Source organism: Salvelinus fontinalis, chromosome 2, assembly GCF_029448725.1.
Source record: "Salvelinus fontinalis isolate EN_2023a chromosome 2, ASM2944872v1, whole genome shotgun sequence".
NCBI classification, from domain to species: Eukaryota; Metazoa; Chordata; class Actinopteri; order Salmoniformes; family Salmonidae; genus Salvelinus; species Salvelinus fontinalis.
In genome coordinates this window covers 8,218,239-8,244,308 of record NC_074666.1, presented here as the reverse complement: position 1 = coordinate 8,244,308, position 26,070 = coordinate 8,218,239, and the positions used below count along the sequence as shown (strand labels likewise).

Here is a 26,070-nt window from a genome sequence, read left to right as displayed (position 1 = left end):
GTGAGCTAGGTCAGTGTGCTAGGACAGCTAGGTCAGTGAGCTAGGTCAGTGTGCTAGGACAGCTAGGTCAGTGAGCTAGGTCAGTGTGCTAGGACAGTGTGCTAGGTCAGTGTGCTAGGTCAGTGTGCTAGGACAGTGTGCTAGGACAGCTAGGTCAGTGAGCTAGGTCAGTGTGCTAGGTCAGTGTGCTAGGACAGTGTGCTAGGACAGCTAGGTCAGTGAGCTAGGTCAGTGTGCTAGGACAGCTAGGTCAGTGAGCTAGGTCAGTGTGCTAGGACAGTGTGCTAGGTCAGTGTGCTAGGTCAGTGAACTAGGTCAGTGTGCTAGGACAGTGTGCTAGGTCAGTGTGCTAGGACAGTGTGTTAGGTCAGTGTGCTAGGTCAGTGTGCTAGGACAGTGTGCTAGGACAGCTAGGTCAGTGAGCTAGGTCAGTGTGCTAGGTCAGTGTGCTAGGACAGTGTGCTTGGTCAGTGTGCTAGGACAGCTAGGACAGTTTGTTGGGTCAGTGTGCTAGGACAGTGTGCTAGGACAGCTAGGTCAGTGAGCTAGGTCAGTGTGCAAGGTCAGTGTGCAAGGTCAGTGTGCTAGGTCAGTGTGCTAGGTCAGTGTGCTAGGACAGTGTGCTAGGACAGCTAGGTCAGTGAGCTAGGTCAGTGTGCAAGGTCAGTGTGCTAGGACAGCTAGGTCAGTGAGCTAGGTCAGTGTGCTAGGACAGCTAGGTCAGTGAGCTAGGTCAGTGTGCTAGGACAGTGTGCTAGGTCAGTGTGCTAGGTCAGTGTGCTAGGACAGTGTGCTAGGACAGCTAGGTCAGTGAGCTAGGTCAGTGTGCTAGGTCAGTGTGCTAGGTCAGTGTGCTAGGACAGTGTGCTAGGACAGCTAGGTCAGTGTGCTAGGTCAGTGTGCTAGGACAGTGTGCTAGGACAGCTAGGTCAGTGAGCTAGGTCAGTGTGCATGGTCAGTGTGCTAGGACAGCTAGGTCAGTGAGCTAGGTCAGTGTGCATGGTCAGTGTGCTAGGACAGCTAGGTCAGTGAGCTAGGTCAGTGTGCATGGTCAGTGTGCTAGGACAGCTAGGTCAGTGAGCTAGGTCAGTGTGCTAGGACAGCTAGGTCAGTGAGCTAGGTCAGTGTGCTAGGACAGTGTGCTAGGTCAGTGTGCTAGGACAGTGTGCTAGGACAGCTACGTCAGTGAGCTAGGTCAGTGTGCTAGGACAGCTAGGTCAGTGAGCTAGGTCAGTGTGCTAGGTCAGTGTGCTAGGACAGTGTGCTAGGACAGCTAGGTCAGTGAGCTAGGTCAGTGTGCTAGGACAGTGTGCTAGGTCAGTGTGCTAGGACAGTGTGCTAGGACAGCTACGTCAGTGAGCTAGGTCAGTGTGCTAGGACAGCTAGGTCAGTGAGCTAGGTCAGTGTGCTAGGTCAGTGAGCTAGGTCAGTGTGCTAGGACAGCTAGGTCAGTGAGCTAGGTCAGTGTGCTAGGACAGTGTGCTAGGTCAGTGTGCTAGGTCAGTGTGCTAGGACAGTGTGCTAGGACAGCTAGGTCAGTGAGCTAGGTCAGTGTGCTAGGTCAGTGTGCTAGGACAGTGTGCTAGGACAGCTAGGTCAGTGTGCTAGGTCAGTGTGCTAGGACAGTGTGCTAGGACAGCTAGGTCAGTGAGCTAGGTCAGTGTGCTAGGTCAGTGTGCTAGGACAGTGTGCTAGGACAGCTAGGTCAGTGAGCTAGGTCAGTGTGCAAGGTCAGTGTGCTAGGACAGCTAGGTCAGTGAGCTAGGTCAGTGTGCTAGGACAGCTAGGTCAGTGAGCTAGGTCAGTGTGCTAGGTCAGTGTGCTAGGTCAGTGTGCTAGGACAGTGTGCTAGGACAGCTAGGTCAGTGTGCTAGGTCAGTGTGCTAGGACAGTGTGCTAGGACAGCTAGGTCAGTGAGCTAGGTCAGTGTGCATGGTCAGTGTGCTAGGACAGCTAGGTCAGTGAGCTAGGTCAGTGTGCTAGGACAGCTAGGTCAGTGAGCTAGGTCAGTGTGCTAGGACAGTGTGCTAGGTCAGTGTGCTAGGACAGTGTGCTAGGACAGCTACGTCAGTGAGCTAGGTCAGTGTGCTAGGACAGCTAGGTCAGTGAGCTAGGTCAGTGTGCTAGGTCAGTGTGCTAGGACAGTGTGCTAGGACAGCTAGGTCAGTGAGCTAGGTCAGTGTGCTAGGACAGCTAGGTCAGTGAGCTAGGTCAGTGTGCTAGGACAGCTAGGTCAGTGAGCTAGGTCAGTGTGCTAGGACAGTGTGCTAGGTCAGTGTGCTAGGTCAGTGTGCTAGGACAGTGTGCTAGGACAGCTAGGTCAGTGAGCTAGGTCAGTGTGCTAGGTCAGTGTGCTAGGACAGTGTGCTAGGACAGCTAGGTCAGTGAGCTAGGTCAGTGTGCTAGGACAGCTAGGTCAGTGAGCTAGGTCAGTGTGCTAGGTGAGTGTGCTAGGACAGTGTGCTAGGACAGCTAGGTCAGTGAGCTCTGTCAGTGTGCTAGGACAGTGTGCTAGGTCAGTGTGCTAGGTCAGTGAACTAGGTCAGTGTGCTAGGACAGTGTGCTAGGTCAGTGTGCTAGGACAGTGTGTTAGGTCAGTGTGCTAGGTCAGTGTGCAAGGTCAGTGTGCTAGGAGAGCTAGGTCAGTGAGCTAGGTCAGTGTGCTAGGACAGCTAGGTCAGTGAGCTAGATCAGTGTGCTAGGACAGTGTGCTAGATCAGTGTGCTAGGTCAGTGTGCTAGGACAGTGTGCTAGGACAGCTAGGTCAGTGAGCTAGGTCAGTGTGCTAGGACAGCTAGGTCAGTGAGCTAGGTCAGTGTGCTAGGACAGTGTGCTAGGTCAGTGTGCTAGGTCAGTGTGCTAGGTCAGTGTGCTAGGACAGTGTGCTAGGTCAGTGTGCTAGGACAGTGAGCTAGGTCAGTGTGCTAGGACAGCTAGGTCAGTGAGCTAGGTCAGTGTGCTAGGACAGTGTGCTAGGTCAGTGTGCTAGGTCAGTGTGCTAGGACAGTGTGCTAGGACAGCTAGGTCAGTGTGCTAGGACAGCTAGGTCAGTGAGCTAGGTCAGTGTGCTAGGTGAGTGTGCTAGGACAGTGTGCTAGGACAGCTAGGTCAGTGAGCTCTGTCAGTGTGCTAGGACAGTGTGCTAGGTCAGTGTGCTAGGTCAGTGAACTAGGTCAGTGTGCTAGGACAGTGTGCTTGGTCAGTGTGCTAGGACAGTGTGTTAGGTCAGTGTGCTAGGTCAGTGTGCTAGGACAGTGTGCTAGGACAGCTAGGTCAGTGAGCTAGGTCAGTGTGCTAGGTCAGTGTGCTAGGACAGTGTGCTTGGTCAGTGTGCTAGGACAGCTAGGACAGTTTGTTGGGTCAGTGTGCTAGGACAGTGTGCTAGGACAGCTAGGTCAGTGAGCTAGGTCAGTGTGCAAGGTCAGTGTGCAAGGTCAGTGTGCTAGGTCAGTGTGCTAGGTCAGTGTGCTAGGACAGTGTGCTAGGACAGCTAGGTCAGTGAGCTAGGTCAGTGTGCAAGGTCAGTGTGCTAGGACAGCTAGGTCAGTGAGCTAGGTCAGTGTGCTAGGACAGCTAGGTCAGTGAGCTAGGTCAGTGTGCTAGGACAGTGTGCTAGGTCAGTGTGCTAGGTCAGTGTGCTAGGACAGTGTGCTAGGACAGCTAGGTCAGTGAGCTAGGTCAGTGTGCTAGGTCAGTGTGCTAGGTCAGTGTGCTAGGACAGTGTGCTAGGACAGCTAGGTCAGTGTGCTAGGTCAGTGTGCTAGGACAGTGTGCTAGGACAGCTAGGTCAGTGAGCTAGGTCAGTGTGCATGGTCAGTGTGCTAGGACAGCTAGGTCAGTGAGCTAGGTCAGTGTGCTAGGACAGCTAGGTCAGTGAGCTAGGTCAGTGTGCTAGGACAGTGTGCTAGGTCAGTGTGCTAGGTCAGTGTGCTAGGACAGTGTGCTAGGACAGCTAGGTCAGTGAGCTAGGTCAGTGTGCTAGGTCAGTGTGCTAGGTCAGTGTGCTAGGACAGTGTGCTAGGACAGCTAGGTCAGTGTGCTAGGTCAGTGTGCTAGGACAGTGTGCTAGGACAGCTAGGTCAGTGAGCTAGGTCAGTGTGCATGGTCAGTGTGCTAGGACAGCTAGGTCAGTGAGCTAGGTCAGTGTGCTAGGACAGCTAGGTCAGTGAGCTAGGTCAGTGTGCTAGGACAGTGTGCTAGGTCAGTGTGCTAGGACAGTGTGCTAGGACAGCTACGTCAGTGAGCTAGGTCAGTGTGCTAGGACAGCTAGGTCAGTGAGCTAGGTCAGTGTGCTAGGTCAGTGTGCTAGGACAGTGTGCTAGGACAGCTAGGTCAGTGAGCTAGGTCAGTGTGCTAGGACAGCTAGGTCAGTGAGCTAGGTCAGTGTGCTAGGACAGCTAGGTCAGTGAGCTAGGTCAGTGTGCTAGGACAGTGTGCTAGGTCAGTGTGCTAGGTCAGTGTGCTAGGACAGTGTGCTAGGACAGCTAGGTCAGTGAGCTAGGTCAGTGTGCTAGGTCAGTGTGCTAGGACAGTGTGCTAGGACAGCTAGGTCAGTGAGCTAGGTCAGTGTGCTAGGACAGCTAGGTCAGTGAGCTAGGTCAGTGTGCTAGGTGAGTGTGCTAGGACAGTGTGCTAGGACAGCTAGGTCAGTGAGCTCTGTCAGTGTGCTAGGACAGTGTGCTAGGTCAGTGTGCTAGGTCAGTGAACTAGGTCAGTGTGCTAGGACAGTGTGCTAGGTCAGTGTGCTAGGACAGTGTGTTAGGTCAGTGTGCTAGGTCAGTGTGCTAGGACAGTGTGCTAGGACAGCTAGGTCAGTGAGCTAGGTCAGTGTGCTAGGTCAGTGTGCTAGGACAGTGTGCTTGGTCAGTGTGCTAGGACAGCTAGGACAGTTTGTTGGGTCAGTGTGCTAGGACAGTGTGCTAGGACAGCTAGGTCAGTGAGCTAGGTCAGTGTGCAAGGTCAGTGTGCAAGGTCAGTGTGCTAGGTCAGTGTGCTAGGTCAGTGTACTAGGACAGTGTGCTAGGACAGCTAGGTCAGTGAGCTAGGTCAGTGTGCAAGGTCAGTGTGCTAGGACAGCTAGGTCAGTGAGCTAGGTCAGTGTGCTAGGACAGCTAGGTCAGTGAGCTAGGTCAGTGTGCTAGGACAGTGTGCTAGGTCAGTGTGCTAGGTCAGTGTGCTAGGACAGTGTGCTAGGACAGCTAGGTCAGTGAGCTAGGTCAGTGTGCTAGGTCAGTGTGCTAGGTCAGTGTGCTAGGACAGTGTGCTAGGACAGCTAGGTCAGTGTGCTAGGTCAGTGTGCTAGGACAGTGTGCTAGGACAGCTAGGTCAGTGAGCTAGGTCAGTGTGCATGGTCAGTGTGCTAGGACAGCTAGGTCAGTGAGCTAGGTCAGTGTGCTAGGACAGCTAGGTCAGTGAGCTAGGTCAGTGTGCTAGGACAGTGTGCTAGGTCAGTGTGCTAGGACAGTGTGCTAGGACAGCTACGTCAGTGAGCTAGGTCAGTGTGCTAGGACAGCTAGGTCAGTGAGCTAGGTCAGTGTGCTAGGTCAGTGTGCTAGGACAGTGTGCTAGGACAGCTAGGTCAGTGAGCTAGGTCAGTGTGCTAGGACAGCTAGGTCAGTGAGCTAGGTCAGTGTGCTAGGACAGCTAGGTCAGTGAGCTAGGTCAGTGTGCTAGGACAGTGTGCTAGGTCAGTGTGCTAGGTCAGTGTGCTAGGACAGTGTGCTAGGACAGCTAGGTCAGTGAGCTAGGTCAGTGTGCTAGGTCAGTGTGCTAGGACAGTGTGCTAGGACAGCTAGGTCAGTGTGCTAGGTCAGTGTGCTAGGACAGTGTGCTAGGACAGCTAGGTCAGTGAGCTAGGTCAGTGTGCTAGGTCAGTGTGCTAGGACAGTGTGCTAGGACAGCTAGGTCAGTGAGCTAGGTCAGTGTGCAAGGTCAGTGTGCTAGGACAGCTAGGTCAGTGAGCTAGGTCAGTGTGCTAGGACAGCTAGGTCAGTGAGCTAGATCAGTGTGCTAGGACAGTGTGCTAGATCAGTGTGCTAGGTCAGTGTGCTAGGACAGTGTGCTAGGTCAGTGTGCTAGGACAGTGAGCTAGGTCAGTGTGCTAGGACAGCTAGGTCAGTGAGCTAGGTCAGTGGGTTAGGACAGTGTGTTAGGTCAGTGTGCTAGGTCAGTGTGCTAGGACAGTGTGCTAGGACAGCTAGGTCAGTGAGCTAGGTCAGTGTCCAAGGTCAGTGTGCTAGGTCAGTGTGCTAGGTCAGTGTGCTAGGACAGTGTGCTAGGACAGCTAGGGCAGTGAGCTAGGTCAGTGTCCAAGGTCAGTGTGCTAGGTCAGTATGCTAGGTCAGTGTGCTAGGACAGTGTGCTAGGACAGCTAGGTCAGTGAGCTAGGTCAGTGTGCAAGGTCAGTGTGCAAGGTAAGTGTGCTAGGTCAGTGTGCTAGGACAGTGTGCTAGGACAGCTAGGTCAGTGAGCTAGGTCAGTGTGCAAGGTCAGTGTGCAAGGTCAGTGTGCTAGGTCAGTTTGCTAGGACAGTGTGCTAGGACAGCTAGGTCAGTGAGCTAGGTCAGTGTGCTAGGACAGCTAGGTCAGTGAGCTAGGTCAGTGTGCTAGGACAGCTAGGTCAGTGAGCTAGGTCAGTGTGCTAGGACAGTGTGCTAGGACAGCTAGGTCAGTGAGCTAGGTCAGTGTGCAAGGTCAGTGTGCTAGGACAGCTAGGTCAGTGAGCTAGGTCGGTGTGCTAGGACAGCTAGGTCAGTGAGCTAGGTCAGTGTGCTAGGACAGCTAGGTCAGTGAGCTAGATCAGTGTGCTAGGACAGTGTGCTAGATCAGTGTGCTAGGTCAGTGTGCTAGGACAGTGTGCTAGGACAGCTAGGTCAGTGAGCTAGGTCAGTGTGCTAGGACAGCTAGGTCAGTGAGCTAGGTCAGTGTGCTAGGTCAGTGTGCTAGGTCAGTGTGCTAGGTCAGTGTGCTAGGTCAGTGTGCTAGGACAGTGTGCTAGGTCAGTGTGCTAGGACAGTGAGCTAGGTCAGTGTGCTAGGACAGCTAGGTCAGTGAGCTAGGTCAGTGGGTTAGGACAGTGTGTTAGGTCAGTGTGCTAGGTCAGTGTGCTAGGACAGTGTGCTAGGACAGCTAGGTCAGTGAGCTAGGTCAGTGTCCAAGGTCAGTGTGCTAGGTCAGTGTGCTAGGTCAGTGTGCTAGGACAGTGTGCTAGGACAGCTAGGTCAGTGAGCTAGGTCAGTGTCCAAGGTCAGTGTGCTAGGTCAGTGTGCTAGGTCAGTGTGCTAGGACAGTGTGCTAGGACAGCTAGGTCAGTGAGCTAGGTCAGTGTGCAAGGTCAGTGTGCAAGGTAAGTGTGCTAGGTCAGTGTGCTAGGACAGTGTGCTAGGACAGCTAGGTCAGTGAGCTAGGTCAGTGTGCAAGGTCAGTGTGCAAGGTCAGTGTGCTAGGTCAGTGTGCTAGGACAGTGTGCTAGGACAGCTAGGTCAGTGAGCTAGGTCAGTGTGCTAGGACAGCTAGGTCAGTGAGCTAGGTCAGTGTGCTAGGACAGCTAGGTCAGTGAGCTAGGTCAGTGTGCTAGGACAGTGTGCTAGGACAGCTAGGTCAGTGAGCTAGGTCAGTGTGCAAGGTCAGTGTGCTAGGACAGCTAGGTCAGTGAGCTAGGTCAGTGTGCTAGGACAGCTAGGTCAGTGAGCTAGGTCAGTGTGCTAGGACAGTGTGCTAGGACAGCTAGGTCAGTGTGCTAGGTCAGTGTGCTAGGACAGTGTGCTAGGACAGCTAGGTCAGTGAGCTAGGTCAGTGTGCATGGTCAGTGTGCTAGGACAGCTAGGTCAGTGAGCTAGGTCAGTGTGCTAGGACAGCTAGGTCAGTGAGCTAGGTCAGTGTGCTAGGACAGTGTGCTAGGTCAGTGTGCTAGGACAGTGTGCTAGGACAGCTACGTCAGTGAGCTAGGTCAGTGTGCTAGGACAGCTAGGTCAGTGAGCTAGGTCAGTGTGCTAGGTCAGTGTGCTAGGACAGTGTGCTAGGACAGCTAGGTCAGTGAGCTAGGTCAGTGTGCTAGGACAGCTAGGTCAGTGAGCTAGGTCAGTGTGCTAGGACAGCTAGGTCAGTGAGCTAGGTCAGTGTGCTAGGACAGTGTGCTAGGTCAGTGTGCTAGGTCAGTGTGCTAGGACAGTGTGCTAGGACAGCTAGGTCAGTGAGCTAGGTCAGTGTGCTAGGTCAGTGTGCTAGGACAGTGTGCTAGGACAGCTAGGTCAGTGTGCTAGGTCAGTGTGCTAGGACAGTGTGCTAGGACAGCTAGGTCAGTGAGCTAGGTCAGTGTGCTAGGTCAGTGTGCTAGGACAGTGTGCTAGGACAGCTAGGTCAGTGAGCTAGGTCAGTGTGCAAGGTCAGTGTGCTAGGACAGCTAGGTCAGTGAGCTAGGTCAGTGTGCTAGGACAGCTAGGTCAGTGAGCTAGATCAGTGTGCTAGGACAGTGTGCTAGATCAGTGTGCTAGGTCAGTGTGCTAGGTCAGTGTGCTAGGACAGTGTGCTAGGTCAGTGTGCTAGGACAGTGAGCTAGGTCAGTGTGCTAGGACAGCTAGGTCAGTGAGCTAGGTCAGTGGGTTAGGACAGTGTGTTAGGTCAGTGTGCTAGGTCAGTGTGCTAGGACAGTGTGCTAGGACAGCTAGGTCAGTGAGCTAGGTCAGTGTCCAAGGTCAGTGTGCTAGGTCAGTGTGCTAGGTCAGTGTGCTAGGACAGTGTGCTAGGACAGCTAGGGCAGTGAGCTAGGTCAGTGTCCAAGGTCAGTGTGCTAGGTCAGTGTGCTAGGTCAGTGTGCTAGGACAGTGTGCTAGGACAGCTAGGTCAGTGAGCTAGGTCAGTGTGCAAGGTCAGTGTGCAAGGTAAGTGTGCTAGGTCAGTGTGCTAGGACAGTGTGCTAGGACAGCTAGGTCAGTGAGCTAGGTCAGTGTGCAAGGTCAGTGTGCAAGGTCAGTGTGCTAGGTCAGTGTGCTAGGACAGTGTGCTAGGACAGCTAGGTCAGTGAGCTAGGTCAGTGTGCTAGGACAGCTAGGTCAGTGAGCTAGGTCAGTGTGCTAGGACAGTGTGCTAGGACAGCTAGGTCAGTGAGCTAGGTCAGTGTGCAAGGTCAGTGTGCTAGGACAGCTAGGTCAGTGAGCTAGGTCGGTGTGCTAGGACAGCTAGGTCAGTGAGCTAGGTCAGTGTGCTAGGACAGCTAGGTCAGTGAGCTAGATCAGTGTGCTAGGACAGTGTGCTAGATCAGTGTGCTAGGTCAGTGTGCTAGGACAGTGTGCTAGGACAGCTAGGTCAGTGAGCTAGGTCAGTGTGCTAGGACAGCTAGGTCAGTGAGCTAGGTCAGTGTGCTAGGACAGTGTGCTAGGTCAGTGTGCTAGGTCAGTGTGCTAGGTCAGTGTGCTAGGACAGTGTGCTAGGTCAGTGTGCTAGGACAGTGAGCTAGGTCAGTGTGCTAGGACAGCTAGGTCAGTGAGCTAGGTCAGTGGGTTAGGACAGTGTGTTAGGTCAGTGTGCTAGGTCAGTGTGCTAGGACAGTGTGCTAGGACAGCTAGGTCAGTGAGCTAGGTCAGTGTCCAAGGTCAGTGTGCTAGGTCAGTGTGCTAGGTCAGTGTGCTAGGACAGTGTGCTAGGACAGCTAGGTCAGTGAGCTAGGTCAGTGTCCAAGGTCAGTGTGCTAGGTCAGTGTGCTAGGTCAGTGTGCTAGGACAGTGTGCTAGGACAGCTAGGTCAGTGAGCTAGGTCAGTGTGCAAGGTCAGTGTGCAAGGTAAGTGTGCTAGGTCAGTGTGCTAGGACAGTGTGCTAGGACAGCTAGGTCAGTGAGCTAGGTCAGTGTGCAAGGTCAGTGTGCAAGGTCAGTGTGCTAGGTCAGTGTGCTAGGACAGTGTGCTAGGACAGCTAGGTCAGTGAGCTAGGTCAGTGTGCTAGGACAGCTAGGTCAGTGAGCTAGGTCAGTGTGCTAGGACAGCTAGGTCAGTGAGCTAGGTCAGTGTGCTAGGACAGTGTGCTAGGACAGCTAGGTCAGTGAGCTAGGTCAGTGTGCAAGGTCAGTGTGCTAGGACAGCTAGGTCAGTGAGCTAGGTCAGTGTGCTAGGACAGCTAGGTCAGTGAGCTAGGTCAGTGTGCTAGGACAGCTAGGTCAGTGAGCTAGGTCAGTGTGCTAGGACAGTGTGCTTGGTCAGTGTGCTAGGTCAGTGTGCTAGGACAGCTAGGTCAGTGAGCTAGGTCAGTGTGCTAGGACAGTGTGCTAGGACAGTGTGCTAGGACAGCTAGGTCAGTGAGCTAGGTCAGTGTGCTAGGACAGCTAGGTCAGTGAGCTAGGTCAGTGTGCTAGGTCAGTGTGCCAGGACAGTGTGCTAGGACAGCTAGGTCAGTGAGCTAGGTCAGTGTCCAAGGTCAGTGTGCTAGGTCAGTGTGCTAGGTCAGTGTGCTAGGACAGTGTGCTAGGACAGCTAGGTCAGTGAGCTAGGTCAGTGTGCAAGGTCAGTGTGCAAGGTAAGTGTGCTAGGTCAGTGTGCTAGGACAGTGTGCTAGGACAGCTAGGTCAGTGAGCTAGGTCAGTGTGCAAGGTCAGTGTGCAAGGTCAGTGTGCTAGGTCAGTGTGCTAGGACAGTGTGCTAGGACAGCTAGGTCAGTGAGCTAGGTCAGTGTGCTAGGACAGCTAGGTCAGTGAGCTAGGTCAGTGTGCTAGGACAGCTAGGTCAGTGAGCTAGGTCAGTGTGCTAGGACAGTGTGCTAGGACAGCTAGGTCAGTGAGCTAGGTCAGTGTGCAAGGTCAGTGTGCTAGGACAGCTAGGTCAGTGAGCTAGGTCAGTGTGCTAGGACAGCTAGGTCAGTGAGCTAGGTCAGTGTGCTAGGACAGCTAGGTCAGTGAGCTAGGTCAGTGTGCTAGGACAGTGTGCTTGGTCAGTGTGCTAGGTCAGTGTGCTAGGACAGCTAGGTCAGTGAGCTAGGTCAGTGTGCTAGGACAGTGTGCTAGGACAGTGTGCTAGGACAGCTAGGTCAGTGAGCTAGGTCAGTGTGCTAGGACAGCTAGGTCAGTGAGCTAGGTCAGTGTGCTAGGTCAGTGTGCTAGGACAGTGTGCTAGGACAGCTAGGTCAGTGAGCTAGGTCAGTGTGCTAGGACAGTGTGCTAGGTCAGTGTGCTAGGTCAGTGTGCTAGGACAGTGTGCTAGGTCAGTGTGCTAGGACAACTAGGTCAGTGAGCTAGGTCAGTATGCTAGGTCAGTGTGCTAGGACAGTGTGCTAGGACAGCTAGGTCAGTGAGCTAGGTCAGTGTGCTAGGACAGTGTGCTAGGTCAGTGTGCTAGGTCAGTGTGCTAGGACAGTGTGCTAGGTCAGTGTGCTAGGACAGTGAGCTAGGTCAGTGTGCTAGGACAGTGTGCTTGGTCAGTGTGCTAGGTCAGTGTGCTAGGACAGTGTGCTAGGACAGCTAGGTCAGTGAGCTAGGTCAGTGTGCTAGGACAGTGTGCTAGGTCAGTGTGCTAGGTCAGTGTGCTAGGACAGTGTGCTAGGTCAGTGTGCTAGGACAACTAGGTCAGTGAGCTAGGTCAGTATGCTAGGTCAGTGTGCTAGGACAGTGTGCTAGGACAGCTAGGTCAGTGAGCTAGGTCAGTGTGCTAGGACAGTGTGCTAGGTCAGTGTGCTAGGTCAGTGTGCTAGGACAGTGTGCTAGGTCAGTGTGCTAGGACAGTGTGCTAGGACAGCTAGGTCAGTGAGCTAGGTCAGTGTGCTAGGACAGTGTGCTAGGTCAGTGTGCTAGGTCAGTGTGCTAGGACAGTGTGCTAGGTCAGTGTGCTAGGACAACTAGGTCAGTGAGCTAGGTCAGTATGCTAGGTCAGTGTGCTAGGACAGTGTGCTCGGACAGCTAGGTCAGTGAGCTAGGTCAGTGTGCTAGGACAGTGTGCTAGGTCAGTGTGCTAGGTCAGTGTGCTAGGACAGTGTGCTAGGTCAGTGTGCTAGGACAGTGAGCTAGGTCAGTGTGCTAGGACAGCTAGGTCAGTGAGCTAGGTCAGTGTGCTAGGACAGTGTGCTAGGTCAGTGTGCTAGGTCAGTGTCTTAGGACAGTGTGCTAGGACAGCTAGGTCAGTGAGCTAGGTCAGTGTGCTAGGACAGCTAGGTCAGTGAGCTAGGTCAGTGTGCTAGGTCAGTGTGCTAGGACAGTGTGCTAGGACAGCTAGGTCAGTGAGCTAGGTCAGTGTGCTAGGACAGTGTGCTAGGTCAGTGTGCTAGGTCAGTGAGCTAGGTCAGTGTGCTAGGACAGTGTGCTAGGTCAGTGTGCTAGGACAGTGTGCTAGGTCAGTGTGCTAGGACAGTGTGTTAGGTCAGTGTGCTAGGTCAGTGTGCTAGGACAGTGTGCTAGGACAGCTAGGTCAGTGAGCTAGGTCAGTATCCAAGGTCAGTGTGCAAGGTCAGTGTGCTGGGTCAGTGTGCTAGGACAGTGTGCTAGGACAGCTAGGTCAGTGAGCTAGGTCAGTGTGCAAGGTCAGTGTGCAAGGTCAGTGTTCTAGGTCAGTGTGCTAGGACAGTGTGCTAGGTCAGTGTGCTAGGACAGTGTGCTAGGACAGCTAGGTCAGTGAGCTAGGTCAGTGTGCTAGGTCAGTGTACTAGGACAGTGTGCTTGGACAGTTTGGTCAGTGAGCTAGGTCAGTGTGCTAGGTCAGTGTGCTAGGACAGTGTGCTAGGACAGCTAGGTCAGTGAGCTAGGTCAGTGAGCTAGGTCAGTGTGCTAGGACAGTGTTCTAGGACAGTGTGCTAGGTCAGTGTGCTAGGACAGTGTGCTAGGTCAGTGTGCTAGGTCAATGTGCTAGGTCAATATGCTAGGACAGTGTGCAATGACAGCTAGGACAGTGTGCTAAGACAGCTAGGACAGTGTGCTAGGTCACTGTGCTGGACAGTTAGGACAGTGTGCTAGGACAGTGTGCTAGGACAGTGTGCTAGGACAGTGTGTTAGGTCAGTGTGCTAGGTCAATGTGCTAGGTCAGTGTGCTAGGACAGTGTGCTAGGACAGTTAGGACAGTGTGCTAGGACAGTGTGCTAGGACAGTGTTCTAGGTCAGTGTGCTAGGTCAGTGTGCTAGGACAGTGTGCTAGGTCAGTGTGCTAGGACAGTGTGTTAGGTCAGTGTGCAAGGACAGTGTGCTAGGACAGCTAGGTCATTGTGCTAGGTCAGTGTGCTAGGAAAGTGTGCAATGACAGCTAGGTCAGTGAGCTAGGTCAGTGTGCTAGGACAGTGTGCTAGGACAGCTAGGACAGTGTGCAAGGTCAATGTGCTGGACAGTGTGCTAGGTCAGTGTGCTAGGTCAGTGTGCTAGGTCAGTGTGCTAGGACAGTGTGTTAGGTCAGTGTGCTAGGTTAGTGTGCTAGGACAGTGTGCAATGACAGCTAGGTCAGTGAGCTAGGTCAGTGTGCTAGGACAGTGTGCTAGGACAGCTAGGTCAGTGAGCTAGGTCAGTGTGCTAGGACAGTGTTCTAGGACAGTGTGCTAGGTCAGTGTGCTAGGACAGTGTGCTAGGACAGTGTGTTAGGTCAGTGTGCTAGGTCAGTGTGCTTGGACAGTGTGCTAGGACAGCTAGGTCAGTGTGCTATGACAGTGTGCTAGGTCAGTGTGCTAGGTGAGTGTGCTAGGTCAGTGTGCTAGGACAGTGTGCTAGGACAGTGTGCTAGGTCAGTGTGATAGGTCAGCTAGGATAGTGCGCTAGGTCAGTGTGCTAGGTCAGTGTGCTAGGACAGTGTACTATGTCTGTCTGCTAGGTCAGTGTGCTAGGACAGCTAGGACAGTGTGCTCGGTCAATGTGCTAGGACAGTTAGGACAGTGTACTGTGTCAGTGTGCTAGGTCAGTGTTCTAGATTAGCGTGCTAGGATAGTGTGCTAGGACAGTATGTTTTGTCAGTGTGCTAGTTCAGCCAGGTCAGTGTGCTAGGCCAGCTAGGACAGTGTGCTAGGTCAGTGTGTTAGGACAGTGTGCTTGGTCAGTGTGCTAGGTCAGTGAGCTAGGTCAGTGTGAAAGGTCAGTGTGCAAGGTCAGTGTGCTAGGTCAGTGTGCTAGGACAGTGAGCTAGGTCAGTGTGCTAGGACAGCTAGGTCAGTGTGCTAGGTCAGTGTGCTAGGACAGTGTGCTAGAACAGCTAGGTCAGTGAGCTAGGACAGCTAGGTCAGTGAGCTAGGTCAGTGTGCTAGGTCATTGTGCTAGGACAGTGTGCTAGAACAGCTAGGTCAGTGAGCTAGGTCAGTGTGCTAGGTCAGTGTGCAAGGTCAGTGTGCTAGGTCAGTGTGCTTGGACAGTGTGCAAGGTCAGTGTGCTAGGTCAGTGAGCTAGGTCAGTGTGCTAGGACAGTGTGCTAGGACAGTGTGCTAGGACAGTGTGCTAGGTCAGTGTGCTAGGACAGCTAGGTCAATGTGCTAGGACAGTGTGCTAGGTCAGTGTGCTAGGACAGCTAGGTCAATGTGCTAGGTCAGTGTGCTAGGACAGTGTGCAAGGTCAGTGTGCTAGGTCAGTGAGCTAGGTCAGTGTGCTAGGACAGTGTGCTAGGACAGTGTGCTAGGACAGTGTGCTAGGTCAGTGTGCTAGGACAGCTAGGTCAATGTGCTAGGTCAGTGTGCTAGGACAGTGTGTGCTAGGTCAGTGTGTTAGGACAGTTAGGTCAGTGTGCTAGGTCAGTGTGCTAGGACAGTTAGGTCAGTGTGCTAGGTCAGTGTGCTAGGACAATGTGCTAGGACAGAGTGCTAGGACAGTGTGCTAGGTCAGTGTGCTAGGACAGCTAGGTCAGTGAGCTAGGTCAGTGTGCTAGGACAGCTAGGTCAGTGAGCTAGGTCAGTGTGCTAGGACAGTGTGCTTGGTCAGTGTGCTAGGTCAGTGTGCTAGGACAGTGTGCTAGGACAGCTAGGTCAGTGAGCTAGGTCAGTGTGCTAGGACAGTGTGCTAGGACAGTGTGCTAGGACAGCTAGGTCAGTGAGCTAGGTCAGTGTGCTAGGACAGCTAGGTCAGTGAGCTAGGTCAGTGTGCTAGGTCAGTGTGCTAGGACAGTGTGCTAGGACAGCTAGGTCAGTGAGCTAGGTCAGTGTGCTAGGACAGTGTGCTAGGTCAGTGTGCTAGGTCAGTGTGCTAGGACAGTGTGCTAGGTCAGTGTGCTAGGACAACTAGGTCAGTGAGCTAGGTCAGTATGCTAGGTCAGTGTGCTAGGACAGTGTGCTAGGACAGCTAGGTCAGTGAGCTAGGTCAGTGTGCTAGGACAGTGTGCTAGGTCAGTGTGCTAGGTCAGTGTGCTAGGACAGTGTGCTAGGTCAGTGTGCTAGGACAGTGAGCTAGGTCAGTGTGCTAGGACAGTGTGCTTGGTCAGTGTGCTAGGTCAGTGTGCTAGGACAGTGTGCTAGGACAGCTAGGTCAGTGAGCTAGGTCAGTGTGCTAGGACAGTGTGCTAGGTCAGTGTGCTAGGTCAGTGTGCTAGGACAGTGTGCTAGGTCAGTGTGCTAGGACAACTAGGTCAGTGAGCTAGGTCAGTATGCTAGGTCAGTGTGCTAGGACAGTGTGCTAGGACAGCTAGGTCAGTGAGCTAGGTCAGTGTGCTAGGACAGTGTGCTAGGTCAGTGTGCTAGGTCAGTGTGCTAGGACAGTGTGCTAGGTCAGTGTGCTAGGACAGTGTGCTAGGACAGCTAGGTCAGTGAGCTAGGTCAGTGTGCTAGGACAGTGTGCTAGGTCAGTGTGCTAGGTCAGTGTGCTAGGACAGTGTGCTAGGTCAGTGTGCTAGGACAACTAGGTCAGTGAGCTAGGTCAGTATGCTAGGTCAGTGTGCTAGGACAGTGTGCTAGGACAGCTAGGTCAGTGAGCTAGGTCAGTGTGCTAGGACAGTGTGCTAGGTCAGTGTGCTAGGTCAGTGTGCTAGGACAGTGTGCTAGGTCAGTGTGCTAGGACAGTGAGCTAGGTCAGTGTGCTAGGACAGCTAGGTCAGTGAGCTAGGTCAGTGTGCTAGGACAGTGTGCTAGGTCAGTGTGCTAGGTCAGTGTCTTAGGACAGTGTGCTAGGACAGCTAGGTCAGTGAGCTAGGTCAGTGTGCTAGGACAGCTAGGTCAGTGAGCTAGGTCAGTGTGCTAGGTCAGTGTGCTAGGACAGTGTGCTAGGACAGCTAGGTCAGTGAGCTAGGTCAGTGTGCTAGGACAGTGTGCTAGGTCAGTGTGCTAGGTCAGTGAGCTAGGTCAGTGTGCTAGGACAGTGTGCTAGGTCAGTGTGCTAGGACAGTGTGCTAGGTCAGTGTGCTAGGACAGTGTGTTAGGTCAGTGTGCTAGGTCAGTGTGCTTTGACAGTGTGCTAGGACAGCTAGGTCAGTGAGCTAGGTCAGTATCCAAGGTCAGTGTGCAAGGTCAGTGTGCTGGGTCAGTGTGCTAGGACAGTGTGCTAGGACAGCTAGGTCAGTGAGCTAGGTCAGTGTGCAAGGTCAGTGTGCAAGGTCAGTGTTCTAGGTCAGTGTGCTAGGACAGTGTGCTAGGTCAGTGTGCTAGGACAGTGTGCTAGGACAGCTAGGTCAGTGAGCTAGGTCAGTGTGCTAGGTCAGTGTACTAGGACAGTGTGCTTGGACAGTTTGGTCAGTGATCTAGGTCAGTGTGCTAGGTCAGTGTGCTAGGACAGTGTGCTAGGACAGCTAGGTCAGTGAGCTAGGTCAGTGAGCTAGGTCAGTGTGCTAGGACAGTGTTCTAGGACAGTGTGCTAGGTCAGTGTGCTAGGACAGTGTGCTAGGTCAGTGTGCTAGGTCAATGTGCTAGGTCAATATGCTAGGACAGTGTGCAATGACAGCTAGGACAGTGTGCTAAGACAGCTAGGACAGTGTGCTAGGTCACTGTGCTGGACAGTTAGGACAGTGTGCTAGGACAGTGTGCTAGGACAGTGTGCTAGGACAGTGTGTTAGGTCAGTGTGCTCGGTCAATGTGCTAGGTCAGTGTGCTAGGACAGTGTGCTAGGACAGTTAGGACAGTGTGCTAGGACAGTGTGCTAGGACAGTGTTCTAGGTCAGTGTTCTAGGTCAGTGTGCTAGGTCAGTGTGCTAGGTCAGTGTGCTAGGACAGTGTGTTAGGTCAGTGTGCAAGGACAGTGTGCTAGGACAGCTAGGTCATTGTGCTAGGTCAGTGTGCTAGGAAAGTGTGCAATGACAGCTAGGTCAGTGAGCTAGGTCAGTGTGCTAGGACAGTGTGCTAGGACAGCTAGGACAGTGTGCAAGGTCAATGTGCTGGACAGTGTGCTAGGTCAGTGTGCTAGGTCAGTGTGCTAGGTCAGTGTGCTAGGACAGTGTGTTAGGTCAGTGTGCTAGGTCAGTGTGCTAGGACAGTGTGCAATGACAGCTAGGTCAGTGAGCTAGGTCAGTGTGCTAGGACAGTGTGCTAGGTCAGTGTGCTAGGACAGTGAGCTAGGTCAGTGTGCTAGGACAGTGTGCTTGGTCAGTGTGCTAGGTCAGTGTGCTAGGACAGTGTGCTAGGACAGCTAGGTCAGTGAGCTAGGTCAGTGTGCTAGGACAGTGTGCTAGGTCAGTGTGCTAGGTCAGTGTGCTAGGACAGTGTGCTAGGTCAGTGTGCTAGGACAACTAGGTCAGTGAGCTAGGTCAGTATGCTAGGTCAGTGTGCTAGGACAGTGTGCTAGGACAGCTAGGTCAGTGAGCTAGGTCAGTGTGCTAGGACAGTGTGCTAGGTCAGTGTGCTAGGTCAGTGTGCTAGGACAGTGTGCTAGGTCAGTGTGCTAGGACAGTGTGCTAGGACAGCTAGGTCAGTGAGCTAGGTCAGTGTGCTAGGACAGTGTGCTAGGTCAGTGTGCTAGGTCAGTGTGCTAGGACAGTGTGCTAGGTCAGTGTGCTAGGACAACTAGGTCAGTGAGCTAGGTCAGTATGCTAGGTCAGTGTGCTAGGACAGTGTGCTAGGACAGCTAGGTCAGTGAGCTAGGTCAGTGTGCTAGGACAGTGTGCTAGGTCAGTGTGCTAGGTCAGTGTGCTAGGACAGTGTGCTAGGTCAGTGTGCTAGGACAGTGAGCTAGGTCAGTGTGCTAGGACAGCTAGGTCAGTGAGCTAGGTCAGTGTGCTAGGACAGTGTGCTAGGTCAGTGTGCTAGGTCAGTGTCTTAGGACAGTGTGCTAGGACAGCTAGGTCAGTGAGCTAGGTCAGTGTGCTAGGACAGCTAGGTCAGTGAGCTAGGTCAGTGTGCTAGGTCAGTGTGCTAGGACAGTGTGCTAGGACAGCTAGGTCAGTGAGCTAGGTCAGTGTGCTAGGACAGTGTGCTAGGTCAGTGTGCTAGGTCAGTGTCTTAGGACAGTGTGCTAGGACAGTGTGCTAGGTCAGTGTGCTAGGACAGTGTGCTAGGTCAGTGTGCTAGGACAGTGTGTTAGGTCAGTGTGCTAGGTCAGTGTGCTAGGACAGTGTGCTAGGACAGCTAGGTCAGTGAGCTAGGTCAGTATCCAAGGTCAGTGTGCAAGGTCAGTGTGCTGGGTCAGTGTGCTAGGACAGTGTGCTAGGACAGCTAGGTCAGTGAGCTAGGTCAGTGTGCAAGGTCAGTGTGCAAGGTCAGTGTTCTAGGTCAGTGTGCTAGGACAGTGTGCTAGGTCAGTGTGCTAGGACAGTGTGCTAGGACAGCTAGGTCAGTGAGCTAGGTCAGTGTGCTAGGTCAGTGTACTAGGACAGTGTGCTTGGACAGTTTGGTCAGTGAGCTAGGTCAGTGTGCTAGGTCAGTGTGCTAGGACAGTGTGCTAGGACAGCTAGGTCAGTGAGCTAGGTCAGTGAGCTAGGTCAGTGTGCTAGGACAGTGTTCTAGGACAGTGTGCTAGGTCAGTGTGCTAGGACAGTGTGCTAGGTCAGTGTGCTAGGTCAATGTGCTAGGTCAATATGCTAGGACAGTGTGCAATGACAGCTAGGACAGTGTGCTAAGACAGCTAGGACAGTGTGCTAGGTCACTGTGCTGGACAGTTAGGACAGTGTGCTAGGACAGTGTGCTAGGACAGTGTGCTAGGACAGTGTGTTAGGTCAGTGTGCTAGGTCAATGTGCTAGGTCAGTGTGCTAGGACAGTGTGCTAGGACAGTTAGGACAGTGTGCTAGGACAGTGTGCTAGGACAGTGTTCTAGGTCAGTGTGCTAGGTCAGTGTGCTAGGACAGTGTGCTAGGTCAGTGTGCTAGGACAGTGTGTTAGGTCAGTGTGCAAGGACAGTGTGCTAGGACAGCTAGGTCATTGTGCTAGGTCAGTGTGCTAGGAAGGTGTGCAATGACAGCTAGGTCAGTGAGCTAGGTCAGTGTGCTAGGACAGTGTGCTAGGACAGCTAGGACAGTGTGCAAGGTCAATGTGCTGGACAGTGTGCTAGGTCAGTGTGCTAGGTCAGTGTGCTAGGTCAGTGTGCTAGGACAGTGTGTTAGGTCAGTGTGCTAGGTCAGTGTGCTAGGACAGTGTGCAATGACAGCTAGGTCAGTGAGCTAGGTCAGTGTGCTAGGACAGTGTGCTAGGACAGCTAGGTCAGTGAGCTAGGTCAGTGTGCTAGGACAGTGTTCTAGGACAGTGTGCTAGGTCAGTGTGCTAGGACAGTGTGCTAGGACAGTGTGTTAGGTCAGTGTGCTAGGTCAGTGTGCTTGGACAGTGTGCTAGGACAGCTAGGTCAGTGTGCTATGACAGTGTGCTAGGTCAGTGTGCTAGGTGAGTGTGCTAGGTCAGTGTGCTAGGACAGTGTGCTAGTACAGTGTGCTAGGTCAGTGTGCTAGGACAGCTAGGATAGTGCGCTAGGTCAGTGTGCTAGGTCAGTGTGCTAGGACAGTGTACTATGTCTGTCTGCTAGGTCAGTGTGCTAGGACAGCTAGGACAGTGTGCTCGGTCAATGTGCTAGGACAGTTAGGACAGTGTACTGTGTCAGTGTGCTAGGTCAGTGTTCTAGATTAGTGTGCTAGGACAGTATGTTTTGTCAGTGTGCTAGTTCAGCCAGGTCAGTGTGCTAGGCCAGCTAGGACAGTGTGCTAGGTCAGTGTGTTAGGACAGTGTGCTTGGTCAGTGTGCTAGGTCAGTGAGCTAGGTCAGTGTGAAAGGTCAGTGTGCAAGGTCAGTGTGCTAGGTCAGTGTGCTAGGACAGTGAGCTAGGTCAGTGTGCTAGGACAGCTAGGTCAGTGTGCTAGGTCAGTGTGCTAGGACAGTGTGCTAGAACAGCTAGGTCAGTGAGCTAGGACAGCTAGGTCAGTGAGCTAGGTCAGTGTGCTAGGTCAGTGTGCTAGGACAGTGTGCTAGAACAGCTAGGTCAGTGAGCTAGGTCAGTGTGCTAGGTCAGTGTGCAAGGTCAGTGTGCTAGGTCAGTGTGCTTGGACAGTGTGCAAGGTCAGTGTGCTAGGTCAGTGTGCTAGGTCAGTGATCTACGTCAGTGTGCTAGGACAGTGTGCTAGGACAGTGTGCTAGGACAGTGTGCTAGGTCAGTGTGCTAGGACAGCTAGGTCAATGTGCTAGGTCAGTGTGCTAGGACAGTGTGCAAGGTCAGTGTGCTAGGTCAGTGAGCTAGGTCAGTGTGCTAGGACAGTGTGCTAGGACAGTGTGCTAGGACAGTGTGCTAGGTCAGTGTGCTAGGACAGCTAGGTCAATGTGCTAGGTCAGTGTGCTAGGACAGTGTGTGCTAGGTCAGTGTGTTAGGACAGTTAGGTCAGTGTGCTAGGTCAGTGTGCTAGGACAGTTAGGTCAGTGTGCTAGGTCAGTGTGCTAGGACAATGTGCTAGGACAGAGTGCTAGGACAGTGTGCTAGGTCAGTGTGCTAGGACAGTGTGCTAGGTCAGTGTGCTAGGACAGTGTGCTAGGACAGTGTGCTAGGTCAGTGTGCTAGGACAGAGTGCTAGGACAGTGTGCTAGGACAGTGTGCTAGGTCAGTGTGCTAGGACAGTGTGCTAGGTCAGTGTGCTATGTCAGTGTGCTTGGACAGAGTTCTAGGACAGAGTGCTAGGTCAGTGTGCTATGTCAGTGTGCTTGGACAGAGTTCTAGGTCAGTGAGGGTCAGGCACAGATGTCTTTACAGTATGTAACTGTAGCTGTGAGATCTGAGATGATTACAGCTTTCTCTCTCTCAGATGGTTGTGTGTGTGTGTGTGTGTGTGTGTGTGTGTGTGTGTGTGTGTGTGTGTGTGTGTGTGTGTGTGTGTGTGTGTGTGTGTGTGTGTGTGTGTTTTCCTCTGCTGGCTCCCTCTTTAGGTGATCAGGGGCCATTAGGAGGGTGGAATGTTAATTAGCGGACTGTTTACATGCTAGCAGATAACTAGCATAGTTTAGACTCGTATCCTACTCCAAAAGATTTCTGAGAAAGAACCAAGCCCAGCTGGAGTTTGTTATTGCACTCAGCTAACAAGCTGTATTGCAACGCAGAGTGTGGGTTACTCACTCAGAACATGTAAACAAAGTAATGATGAGTAAACATCGTAGGCCTAATTGTTCAAATGTATACTTTCCATGGCACTTTTTCAGATACATTTTCTTATAAAGTGTTTTGTTAGTGAGAAAACCAAAAATTCAAGCCCTGGTCATGAGGTGATCTCCAGTTGTTGCTTACAATGTCACCAAATCCTGTCAAATTTATGGTGGCTGGGGTATGGAATAGTCTGCTAACCTCTCTCCTCTGTCTCTCTTAAAAGGGTGCTGATTGGTTCTCCCCTGGCCGGCCAGCCAGCCAAACGGACTGGAGATGTCTACAAATGCCGTGTGGGTCAAGGACCAAACCCTAAATGTATCAAACTGGAGCTGCCTGGTGAGAACCTGTGTGTGTGTGTGTGTGTGTGTGTGTGTGTGTGTGTGTGTGTGTGTGTGTGTGTGTGTGTGTGTGTGTGTGTGTGTGTGTGTGTGTGTGTGTGTGTGTGTGTGTGTGTGTGTGTGTTTGTGTGTGTTTGTGTGTGTGTGTGTGTGTGTGTGTGTGTGTGTGTCTGCATGTGTGTGTTTTAACTACTGACCTGTTTTAACTAACTAGGGTTAGAGTTACTATTAGGGTAAGGGTTAGGGGTTAGGTTTAAGTTTGGTGTTAGGTTAAGGGTTAGGGTTGGTCCCCACAAGGATAGTTACACAAACGTGTGTGTGTGTGTGTTTTCATTTGCATATGTGCGCACGTGTGTGTGTGTGTGTATTTGTGTGTCAATGAAACTGCGTTATTGATCCTCCAGTTGTTAGCACTAGCTGATCCAGTTGTTAGCACTAGCTGATCTAAGGCATAGCCTCTAATATTGTATGGTGTGCTGCTCTGGTCTGGGACTCCCTGCCTCCCTCCCTCCCTGGCAGTGTGCTGGACAGGACGTGAAGCACAGCAGCACGACAGCAGAACAGGAAGACACTACATAAACAGGATTTTAATGTCTCTTCTCATCCACTCACAACTGTATTATCATTAACTAACCAGATAACCAATATGACTCCACTCCACTGCTTCATGCTTCAGCTTCTGGCCTTCTAATGATGCTGACTCAATACTGAACAAGGTTGGGGTCAATTCCATTTCAGTAAAGTAAATTAAGGAAGGAAACTCCATTGACTGAAAGGAAATGGATTTGACCCCAAGCCTGATACTGACTCACTTCCAGCAGGCAAGGTTTATTATTGATTTTATTGAACATTTATTGAACTAGGAAAGTCACTTAATTAAGAACAAATTCTTATTTTACAATGACGGACTACCCCGGTCAAACCCTCACCTAACCCGGACGACGCTGGGCCAATTGTGCGCCGCCCCATGGGTTGAGCTTAGTAGGATTACTAAATCAATTTAATGGAATTTAATCAATTACATTTGGGGTACATGATATAATTTTAAATATATTTAACATGAACATTATCTGTTGTTTTGGTATCTGTAGAAAATGCATTGTTTATGTATAACCTGCTAAAGGTTGTAAGAGATAAGGATATCTGTCCTCCACATGACAATCTGGTCATATACAGTGCCAGTCTTACAATGGCTGTATTGTCCTATAGCTGGATGGCCGCTTTGTTCTTCAGCCACTGGAGGTGATGTGAATTATGTGAATATGAGAATACCTACAGAGAGAAAGTACATAATGAGAGTAGCCTACATGATTAGTGATGAGATTACTTTAAAAAAATGCTGCGAGACAGAGAAAACATGTAATTATACATAGAGGATATACCATTTAGCAGACACGTTCACCCTAACAGGCTTACAACAGAGAGCATGCATACATTTGAGTATCAGTGAGCCCAGCTGGAATCAAAACCCACAACCCTGGCATAGCTAGAGTCATGCTCTTACCAGACTACAGTATTTATGCTGGAAAACAAAATATGAAGACTGTAGAGATAGATCACAGCTCAAGTAATGAACGATCCTATAAATAACTACATGTCAATAGTGCACATTGTTAAAAGTGAAGTCCGGAGGGGTTAAAGAGGGGCTTGAGATTTGGTCTGTCTGTCTTTCTATGGGAAAATGATACAGGAATTTGAGCAGCTGTTTTTTCTTTCTTTCATTGACTTTATTCCATATTTTCCCAGAAAACACAACAATCCCTAACTTACACGAAGTCAAGGAAAACATGACCATGGGAACGACGCTGATTACCAACCCTCAAGGAGGCTTTCTGGTAAGAGGACACTTGACAATGTAGATGTCAGCCCTGGACTGCAAGAGCCAGTGGACTGTACAGTTGTTACTCTATGTAGAGCTGACATTTACATTACACACTGTACGGTTGTTACTGTATGTAGAGCTGACATATACATTACACACACTGTACGGTTGTTACTGTATGTAGAGCTGACATATACATTACACACACTGTACGGTTGTTACTGTATGTAGAGCTGACATATACATTACACACACTGTACGGTTGTTACTGTATGTAGAGCTGACATATACATTACACACACTGTACGGTTGTTACTGTATGTAGAGCTGACATATACATTACACACACTGTACGGTTGTTACTGTATGTAGAGCTGACATATACATTACACACACTGTACAGTTGTTACTGTATGTAGAGCTGACATATACATTACACACTGTACAGTTGTTACTATATGTAGAGCTGACATATACATTACACACACTGTACGGTTGTTACTGTATGTAGAGCTGACATATACATTACACACACTGTACAGTTGTACTGTATGTAGAGCTGACATATACATTACACACTGTACAGTTGTTACTATATGTAGAGCTGACATATATATCAGACACACTGTACGGTTGTTACTGTATGTAGAGCTGACATATACATTACACACTGTACAGTTGTTACTATATGTAGAGCTGACATATATATCAGACACACTGTACAGTTGTTACTGTATGTAGAGCTGACATATACATTACACACACTGTACGGTTGTTACTGTATGTAGAGCTGACATAAACATTACACACTGTACAGTTGTTACTCTATGTAGAGCTGACATATACATTACACACACTGTACAGTTGTTACTGTATGTAGAGCTGACATATACATTACACACACTGTACAGTTGTTACTGTATGTAGAGCTGACATATACATTACACACTGTACAGTTGTTACTGTATGTAGAGCTGCCATATATATCAGACACACTGTACAGTTGTTACTGTATGTAGAGCTGACATATATATCAGACACACTGTACGGTTGTTACTGTATGTAGAGCTGACATATATATCACACACACTGTACAGTTGTTACTGTATGTAGAGCTGACATATACATTACACACACTGTACAGTTGTTACTGTATGTAGAGCTGACATATACATTACACACACTGTACGGTTGTTACTGTATGTAGAGCTGACATATATATCAGACACACTGTACGGTTGTTACTGTATGTAGAGCTGACATATACATTACACACTGTACAGTTGTTACTATATGTAGAGCTGCCATATACATTACACACACTGTACAGTTGTTACTGTATGTAGAGCTGACATATACATTACACACTGTACAGTTGTTACTCTATGTAGAGCTGACATATACATTACACACTGTACAGTTGTTACTGTATGTAGAGCTGACATATATATCACACACACTGTACAGTTGTTACTGTATGTAGAGCTGACATATATATTACACACACTGTACAGTTGTTACTGTATGTAGAGCTGACATATACATTACACACTGTACAGTTGTTACTGTATGTAGAGCTGACATATACATTACACACTGTAGAGTTGTTACTATATGTAGAGCTGACATATATATCAGACACACTGTATGGTCGTTACTGTATGCAGAGCTGACATATATATTACACACACTGTACAGTTGTTACTGTATGTAGAGCTGACATATACATTACACACTGTACAGTTGTTACTATATGTAGAGCTGACATATATATCAGACACACTGTATGGTCGTTACTGTATGCAGAGCTGACATACATTACACACACTGTACGGTTGTTAATGTATGTAGAGCTGACATATATATCACACACACTGTATAGTTGTTACTGTATGTAGAGCTGACATATACATTACACACTGTACAGTTGTTACTGTATATAGAGCTGACATATATATCACACACACTGTACGGTTGTTACCGTATGTAGAGCTGACATATATATCACACACACTGTACAGTTGTTACTGTATGTAGAGCTGACATATATATCACACACACTGTACAGTTGTCTGTCTGTCTGTCTGTCTGTCTGTCTGTCTGTCTGTCTGTCTGTCTGTCTGTCTGTCTGTCTGTCTGTCTGTCTCTCCTCTCTCTCTCTCTCTCTCTCTCTCTCTCTCTCTCTCTCTCTCTCTCTCTCTCTCTCTCTCTCTCTCTCTCTCTCTCTCTCTCTCTCTCTAAATGAATGGATGGGTCTGAGTATTTATAATGATGACATTATAAGAGATTAATTACAAGGCCCGGGTCTGACCAGAACTTTCCCCTCTGCCTTTTTACTGGGCTTATACCTCACTGCTCATATAAGGACTGTTGAATAGAGAGTCTTAACCAATCAGATCATGTACTTCAGAGAGACAGTTACTTTGAGTTACTTTGAGTCCAAATGAAACACCATTTCCTATTGGGCTAAGAGTTAAGGTTTTTCCTGTGGCAAACCCTGTTTCAGATCCTGCCGTG

At 50.7% G+C, this 26,070-nt stretch overlaps 1 protein-coding gene across 1 annotated transcript in view; it reads left to right on the top strand.

Moving 5' to 3' along the window:
• LOC129811217 (integrin alpha-1-like) overlaps nt 1–26,070 on the top strand; it is a 110,582-nt gene that overhangs the window by 47,158 nt on the left and 37,354 nt on the right. Inside the window, exons 3-4 of the mRNA XM_055862380.1 lie at nt 21,617–21,729; nt 23,478–23,566. Coding sequence (XP_055718355.1) covers nt 21,617–21,729; nt 23,478–23,566 — 202 coding nt within the window. The remainder of the gene's footprint in view (nt 1–21,616; nt 21,730–23,477; nt 23,567–26,070) is intronic.